Raw genomic sequence first — 8,912 nt, forward strand, 5'->3', positions numbered from 1 at the left:
AAATCTGAAGTTGAACTTCAGTGTGAATCATTTATCAAGTGCTTAAGATCAGATAAAGGTGGAGAATACTATAATCCAAGTTATTTTGAATCCACTGGGATTGTCCATCAAGTTTCAGCCCCTTATACACCACAACAAACTGGTGTAGCTAAAAGGAAAAATAGTCTTGACTGAAATGGTAAATTCAATGTTATCATATTCAGGTCTTAGACAAGGTTTTTGGGGAGAAGCTATTTTAATAGCTTGTCATATATTGAATGGAGTTCCTAATAAGGAAACTAAAATAACCCCTTATGAACAATGGAAGAAAAGGAAACGAAACCTTAATTATTTAAAGGTTTGGGGTTGTAGATCTATTGTTAAAGTTCCAACACCTAAACGTAAAAAGTTAGGTGAAAGAGGAATTGAATGCATATTTATAGGATATGCACATAATAGTAAGGCATATAGGTTCATGGTAATTGAACCAAATGTTTCAATTTCAATTAATACTGTTATTGAATCAAGAGACGTTATTTTTTATGAAAATAGATTTAATTCTATATCAAGACAATTACAACCACAAAAATTGATTCATTCTTCAAATGAGAATCAGATTCCATTGGAACAAATTGATAATAATGATGAATCTTGTTAAGAATTAAGAAGAAGTAAGAGGACTAAAAAGGTCAAAGATTTTGGACCAGATTTCATTATGTTTCTTGTAGAAGGAAAATGTGAAAGTATATGCAATAAAATACCTTATTGTTATAATATGGAATCTAATCCTATTACATTTGAAGAGGCAATGAAATCTCAAGACTCTATTTTTTGGAAATAAGCAATAAATGATGAGATGGATTCAATAATGGGAAATCAAACTTGGATCTTAGTTGATCTTCCACCGGGTTCCAAACCAATAGGTTGTAAATGGATCTTCAAAAAGAAAATGAAGGTCGATGGAACCATTGATAAGTTTAAAGCAAGGTTGGTAGCCAAAGGTTTTACACAAAAACAAGGTATTGATTACTTTGATACTTATGCTCCAGTAGCAAGAATTGCTACAATTAGGTTCTTAATATCACTTACTTCTATATATAATTTGGTTGTTCACCAAATGGATGTTAAAACTGCATTTTTAAGTGGTGAATTGGAAGAGGAAGTGTACATGGAACAACCGGAAGGATTTGTTGTTCCAGGACAAGAGCATAAGGTATGTAAGCTTGTTAAATCTTTATATGGATTTAAACAAGCACCAAAAGTTTGACATGGCACCAAAAATCTTTTAGTCAAGTTGTTTTTTGTTGGATGGCATGTCGATAGTATATTGGTCAAGTTACGCTTAGTATATTAGCTTCTAAGTAGGAATTGGAAGTAATGATTCGTCATATTCCGAAATCTCTGAATGAAGTGGTTGATCATATGGCAAAAATGTACTGTAAGTGGGCTCACACTTCTACAATGGTTTGAGGAGCCACCATCCTCTATGGTTAATTTATTATAGGTTGATTTCAACGCTTCTATGCAGATTAAGTTTGAGGGTTTGATGTAATCACTTTGTGCTATATTTTTCTACCAAAAAAAGAAATTGCTTGAATTTTGCATCAAAGTCAAGAAAGTAAAAGGAAAAAAAATTGATTGATATATTAACTTGTTGCAATTTTTATCATAATATTTCTTTAGAAAACAATAATTTATTGTGTCACACAGCATGACTACACGGCCGTATGACCCTTGTTTTCCAAATTTTCATGTTTTTTTTCTAGAACTTTCTGTTTTGCTTTGATTTAATCCTAGATTGTTCCCAAACTATTTTTATAGACCCGTAGACTCGATTTAAGGGCCCATAAGTGTATTTTTGCCAAGATTAGATTAAATTTTTATATGTTAGAATTTAATTTGTATAACTATTTTTGTTGTGAAGCTAATTGTTATGTTTTTCTCTATAATACCTTGTAACCCTAATCTGGCAACGGAGATGAGATAAGGCTGTTATAAATTTTCTCATTTTCAGGGAGTTTCATAGAGTGTAGAAGAGATTATCAAAGAGTCATATAGTTGATCAAAACAATATGCATCCTTACCTAAGGCTAAATCTTTCGTGAAGTAAAAGGCGAATGTAGAGCCTAACTAGGTAGACAGGAGGATGCAATTACGAATTGATGATTCAGTTAAAGTAGATTCATATTATGCTGCTGTAGGAGGAATTTTAAGGGATAACCATGGAGGTTGGATCATTGGCTTTAATCATCAATTGGGAAAATGCTCTATCCTTGAGGTTGAATTATGGGGTTTCTTGGCTGACACATGTGCAAGAGAAGCAATGTAATAAAGTGTTGATTCAAACAAATAGTTTGGAAACTATTAAAGCTATCCAAGATTCGGTTTCAATGCCTTCTAGGTCGACGCTTATCAAGCAAATCCATCATTTCTTAAAGAATGTAGAGGATTGAGTAATCCAGTACATCACTAGGGAAGAGAACAAAAGAGCTAATAGATTAGCAAAATAGCTTTTAATAAGGAGGATGGATTGCAATTGTTTAGAGACAATCTTTTTGATTTGGCTTAATTGTTTGTATTCTCTTCTCACCAAAAAAAAAAACTTTAGTTAAGTGGTAAACTTAAGGTTTTTGCAATCCAATTGGCATGGATTCAAATCTCACTATATATATATATTAGTTTTTATTAAAATGAAAAGATTAAAACACTCTCAAATAATATGACTTATTTTAATTATGAAAATATATTTTCAAAATTTCCTACCTAAATTGATACCCAGTTAACCCGTTACATCAACTCAAGCAAAAATTTTATCAATAATATAGATATTGTATTAATATATATTTTTTTTAAATAGTTTTTACAAAAAAAATTCACGGAAGATCGCTTATTTATTATAAAATATCATCTACTAGGGATGATCAAAACTCGATTCGATTCAAAAAAATTGAAAAAGAATAATTTTATAATTTGAACAATTTGAATAATTTGAATAATTGATTGGTGTAAGTGAAGTTTGAAATAATATTTTTTATTAGCAAAAGTTATAAATTTATTTTATTTCATTGAATTACAATTTATTTATATATCTTTAAATAAAAATAAATCAATTAAATAATTTTACTTTAATACACACCTTAATGTTAATGGTAATAATACTAAATAAAAGATAAAGATATTCCATGAAAAAATGATAAAAAATAATTCACTTAGTAAATCATTTGGATGCCATCAGGAATTAGCATGGTGGTGGTATTCTGTAATTCCAACTTCAACATAACTTCCTCTTCTACTTCTACCAAACTTACAAATCTCACTTTTTCTTTCATCTCTATCCAAATATGAATGCAATACCTGCGTCTGGACTTCTTCTTTTCTCACTCACCACCCCTTCTATATCATGAGTTCACCGCCAATTTGAATGACAGGGATGTGGGAAATGTTGGCCCAATCTTTGCCTTTCTCCTTTTCACAACGTTCCTCCAGCAAAGGACAATCCCTAATTTCCAAATAAGAAAGAGAGGGAGGGAGCATGTTTGGGGGCATGGATTGGAGCTTGGGACAGTTGTAGATCTGCAAATCGCAAAGAGAGGTGAGGTGTTGAAACCCCTTATACTCCAAACTCTTTAGATTTGGAAGATCATTGATCCTGAGAGATGTAAGAGAAGAGGGAAGCAGATGTTCATCTGGAAAACACTCCATCTCTACTCCTGAATATGACAAAGAAAAGTATGTAAGAGAAGGGAGTGTATGCAAACTCCATTCCCTTTTCCTAATCAAGCTCTCAATTAGTTTATCAGTCACAAAGATTGTAATTTGTTTTAATTTGGAGGGCAAACCCTCTTTTGGAACCCTCTCTATTTTTGGACAATCAATTATGTTAAAAACCTCAAGGGATGGAAAGACAGAGTGCATTTGCTCTGGCAATGACTTTGGAGTTACAAGTCTTGTAACTCCAAAGATACCATACTTTGGAGTTACAAGTCTTTGAGTTTAAGTTGAAGCTGATTTAAGTTCTGGTTTCCATCACATCTACATTTGATCTCTTCAAGAATGGTTTTGGTTACCTTGAAAGCATCAAATTCCTCTGAAACGCACACCCATGCTTTGGGGTGAAACCACTTATCCACTCTGGGGTCATTGTAGATCAATTGGGCAAGGGTGGTTTTGCCAAGCCCGCCCATACCCACAATGGGAATCACATCTATCTGATTTTCAGATAGATTTTGAGGATCCAACAACTTCATGATTTCTTCTTTTTCATCATCTCTGCCACAAACATCAGACTCGTCCACCAAACAAGTTGCAGGCGTTCTTTGAAATGCGTTTTCTCCTTTAAAGTTTTCTTTCAGACCCAGAATCTGTTTTTGGTTGAGTAGATTGTCTAGTCTCCCAAGGATATCCTCCAGCTTTGACTGCATCCCATCATTGAAAGGATTGAAAGAAGAGAAAAAGCTCCTAACCTGCTTCATAGCAGTAGTTTGATACTCAGATTCGATCTTGTTCCGAAGAGCTTCAGTAGAGATCTCGTCCAGGAGGTCCTCGGCATCATAAACAGCATCTTTGAGCTCATCAGTCCAACTTTTGACATTTGGGTTGGTAATCTGCTTATTTTCAGCATCATCCAGCACTGCTTTCACCGACATCAAGGTTGGCTTGAGTTTCTTCAGCAGCACAGCTTCAAGTTTCTTTCCTTTGATAAGCCTCAGAACATCCCCAGAAACAATCCTATCAAGCAACACCTCAATGGAAGCAGAGAGAAAAGCTTCACCCACCATAGCCATGTTTTTTTTTTTGGAAGGAAAGGTTTAAAGGAAGATGAAAAGGGAAGTAATAGCAAAGAAAGGAAAGGAAAAGTGGCTCAACTAAAGAGAAGAAGGTTGCAAAGATGAACGATTTGGATTTGAAACAGAGAAAGAAATTGCAAAGCAAATAGTAAACAAGGAACAGTAGAACGATTGGATGAAAGGGGTTTGCAAATACTTTGGTTTCAATAGAGATGAAACTAGCTGGTAGCACGATTTGTATTGAAAAACAATTTTGATTTTTGAATTAAAATAATTTGAGTTAATTTTAATAATTCGAATAATTTAAATAAATTTAATATATTTTAAATTTTTTTAATTATTTATTGTTTTAATTTTTTTTTTTTACCTTTCTCCTAAATCTATTTTACTTTATTGCCCCTGCCCCACCCCACCATTTTCCCCAAATGAATTTTTAAAAACCCTAAATCAAACCTATCACTTATCAGTTTATTCAAAGTTTCAAACCCCCTAAATTAAAATTCCAATATTATTTTGTATTTAATGTAGTTTTTTTATATATTTTTTTGTTAAAATTAGTTTTTATATTTTTATATTTTTAATAATTTAAGTTTTTTTGAATGAGGCAAATTTATGGACTAATTTAAACAAATGAAAAATATAGAAAAATTATGTTAAAAGAAATGGAGAAAAAGAAAAACAAATGGAGAAGTAGAAGAGAACGGATAAAAAAAATAAAGTTAAAAAATTATAAAAGAAAAAATTAAATTACTCAAAATAAAAAATAGGGACCAATTATATAATTTAATTTAAACTCAAACATAAATATCTACATGAAAAAATTCTTTTTAAGAGAATAATAAATTTATTGATTAATTATAGAAGCTGTTCCCCTATTTGTTAGAATAATATTTTATTACTTAACAATAAGCTTTTTTTTTAAATAAATATTTAATATTTTTAGGATTTTAAAATATGTGTTTATTGAGGAGAACTGAAATTTGATTTTAATTAAAAAGTGAATCCAGAATTAAATATATGACTAGAGATAATTTTTAAAATAGTTCCTTAAAAAACTAGCTTGAGATTTTTTATATTAAAAGTTTGCATAAATTTAAGAATTTAATTAAAATGTTTGAGAGGATAATATTGCATTGATTTAATTATTACAAAGGAATCAATTAAGATTTCAAATATATTATTAAAAAAATAACATAATTATAATACAAATACTTTTATTACATATATAAAATTTTCATTACTACATTTGCTCCTGGATGATTATTCTTGTTTTATCATTCAACTCATTTACAAAATAGTTGGTAAGTAGCATTAGCTTTATTTATTTATTTTCATTTAAAGTTTAATTTAAATTTATTTAGAATTAAACTAAATCATATTTTTCCTAACTTCCCCGTATTAATTTTTTTAGATTTTTTATATAAAAATAACTTTTAAATATATAATACATCAAATACACTAAATAAATATTTTCTAACAAATTAAAAATACATTAAAGAAATCTACTTATAACACTAATATAGTTACAACTTAACAAATAAATATTTATAAAATAATAGTAAAACTAACAAAAAAAAAGAATTATACAATATCCAAATAATAACAACAAATTAATAGCAATATAATAATGAAATGACAACGTTCTTCCAGCAAAGGACAACTCCAAATTTCCAAACGAGAAAGAGAGGGAGGGAGCATGTTTGGGGGCATGGATTGGAGCTTGGGACAGTCTGAGATCCACAAATCGCAAAGATTCGAATATCTTTCAACTTACCCATCCCTTCTGGCATCCTAGTTAACTTTGTTCCCCTAATATCAAGATAAAGCATGTTGATCAATCTCTCGGCAACTCAACAAGGTCACTGCATCCATGCAATGTCAATGCTTGCAAATTATACAATGTACACAGAGAATTTGGCAACCTTCTGATTGAAGTTTCTGAGAGATTCAAATTTCGGAGATACTTCAAACTACCAATATCTTCCGGCAATTCTTTGATATTACCATATCCAGCCAAAGAAAGCACTCGTAAGCTTGATTTCATCAGCAAATCGTGCATTAGAACATTGCTAACATGACAATAGGAAGACTTCACATTTGGGAAAGCACGCAGACATTTTGCTTTAGGTAAGCTCTAAAATTTTTGTCGCACATCAAAAAATTCTTGGACATTGGACAAATGACGAGTCCTTTCGATTATTTCACAAGAATCACCATTACCTTCCAATCTGCAAAAAAACCCTCCAGCGACAGATTTAGCCAAATCATTGATTAGATCATGCATGACAAAACTAGATTTCTTTCCATTCGATTGCTGAAAAAATGACCTCAATCTTATATCTTCAAAATAGTCATCACCTCGTTCTTCCACATCACCATGGTCATTTGGAAGCTCTAAAAGACCTTCAGCCATCCATAACTGAATTAGTTCTTCCTTCTCAAATTCGTAATCTTTAGGGAAAATTGAACAATAAACAAAACATCGCTTTAAATGTGAAGGAAGATAATAATAACTCAATTTCAATGCGGGAAGAATATCATTTGGTAGGTCCCAAAAATTGCTATGCAATATTTTGTTCCATTTAGCAGCGTCTAGATTACAACGCAGAAGACCTCCAAGAGTTTTTGCAGCCAGAGGGAGGCCGTCACATCTTTTGACAATTGCTTTACTGATTGCCATCAGATCTGGATGCAGGCTTGGGATTGTACCAACGAATGCATGCTTTGCAAATAGCTGCCAACAATCATCATTTGATAAGGTCTGTAGAGGATAACTTGGAACAGTCTTCATAATGGAGGCAACACTTTCATGACGTGTTGTTACAATAATCTTGCTGTTTTGTGCCCCAAAACTGAAAGGAATTCTGAGCTCATCCCAATCAGCAGACCTTAAGTTCCAAACATCATCTAAAACCAATAGAAATTTCTTTCCCGATAATTTGTGACTGAGTTTAAGTTGAAGCTGATTTAAGCTCTGAGTATCATCATAACCACCAGGGAGCTCTTGGAGGATGGCTTTAGTTACTTTGAATGGATCGGACTCTTCCGAAACACACACCCATGCTTTGAGCTCAAACCATTCGGCCACTTTCTGGTCATTATAGATCAATCGTGCGAGCGTGGTTTTGCCAAGCCCGCCCATACCCACAATGGGAATCACATCTACCTTATCATCGGCGGACAGATTTTGACGGTGCAGCAACTCCATTATATCTTCTTTTTCACCATTTCTGCCATAAACACCAGACTCGTCCACCAAAGAAGAAGTTGCACGTGATCTCCGATACTCCTTTTCTGCTCCAGAAATTCCTTCCAATTTCAGGGTATCTTTCGGGCTGACTATAACTTCTAGTCTCCCAAGGATCTCCTCCAGCTTTGACTGCATCCCATCTTTGAAAGGATTGAAAGAAGAGAAAAAGCTACTAACCTGGTTCATAGCAGTGGTTTGATATTCGGATTCGATCTTGTTCCGAAGAGCTTCAGTAGAGATCTCGTCCAGGACGTCCTCGGCATCATAAACAGCATCTTTGAGCTCATCAATCCAACTTTTGACATTTGGGTTGGTAATCTACTTATTTTCAGCATCATCCAACACAGCTTTCACCGACATCAAGGTTGGCTTGAGTTTGTTCAGCAGCATAGCTTCAAGTTTCTTTCCTTTGATAAATCTAAGAACGTCGGCAGAAACAATCCTATCAAGCAGCACCTCAATAGAAGCAGAGAGAAAAGCTTCACCCACCATAGCCATGTTTTTCTTTTGGGGTTTTTGGTAAAGAAAGGTTTAAAGGAAGATGAAAAGGAAAGTAATAGCAAAGAAAGGAAAAGAAGAGTAGTTCAACTAAAGAGAAGAAGGTTGCAAAGATGAAGGATTTGGATTTGAAACAAAGAAAGAAAGTGCAAAGCAAATAGTAAACAAGGAACAGTAGAATAATCCATATTTGGTAGAATAATCCATATTTGATATGGTTGATAGAATCGCTCTTTTTCAGCAATTCCAATAAGACTACTTATTTGCATATAAAAATAGTAATAAAAATCATCTTGATATACTAAAAGTGATAATATAGCTTTTATAATAGCAGGAAAATCTTTTAATAAGTGAAAAGAAAAGTTTTGTACTACAATTTCCTTAACTAAACCCCATTC

The 8,912-nt window shown here is 32.5% G+C and overlaps 2 protein-coding genes across 3 annotated transcripts; both read right to left on the reverse strand.

The window, feature by feature from the left end:
- Nucleotides 1-3,083: 3,083 nt before the first annotated feature.
- LOC107957401 (putative disease resistance RPP13-like protein 1) lies at nt 3,084-5,053 on the reverse strand. 2 transcript variants are annotated; one of them, XM_041112387.1, is made up of 2 exons: nt 4,047-5,053; nt 3,084-3,552 (listed from the first exon to the last, which is right to left on the reverse strand). In XM_041112387.1, exons 1-2 carry the CDS (start codon nt 4,761-4,763, stop codon nt 3,373-3,375), a joined length of 897 nt encoding a protein of 298 aa, XP_040968321.1. In that variant the 5' UTR covers nt 4,764-5,053; the 3' UTR covers nt 3,084-3,372. The 2 variants fall into 2 exon arrangements, with proteins under 2 accessions (XP_040968321.1, XP_016748404.1); XM_016892915.2 differs by having other exon boundaries at nt 3,084-3,689.
- A 1,358-nt stretch (nt 5,054-6,411) lies between these two features.
- Nucleotides 6,412-8,666, reverse strand: LOC107957397 (putative disease resistance RPP13-like protein 1). Its single transcript, XM_041112385.1, has one exon. The coding sequence runs from the start codon at nt 8,200-8,202 to the stop codon at nt 6,901-6,903; it is 1,302 nt and encodes a 433-aa protein (XP_040968319.1). The 5' UTR covers nt 8,203-8,666; the 3' UTR covers nt 6,412-6,900.
- Between the last annotated feature and the right edge of the window lie 246 nt (nt 8,667-8,912).

Source organism: Gossypium hirsutum, chromosome A05 (assembly GCF_007990345.1).
Source record: "Gossypium hirsutum isolate 1008001.06 chromosome A05, Gossypium_hirsutum_v2.1, whole genome shotgun sequence".
NCBI classification, from domain to species: Eukaryota; Viridiplantae; Streptophyta; class Magnoliopsida; order Malvales; family Malvaceae; genus Gossypium; species Gossypium hirsutum.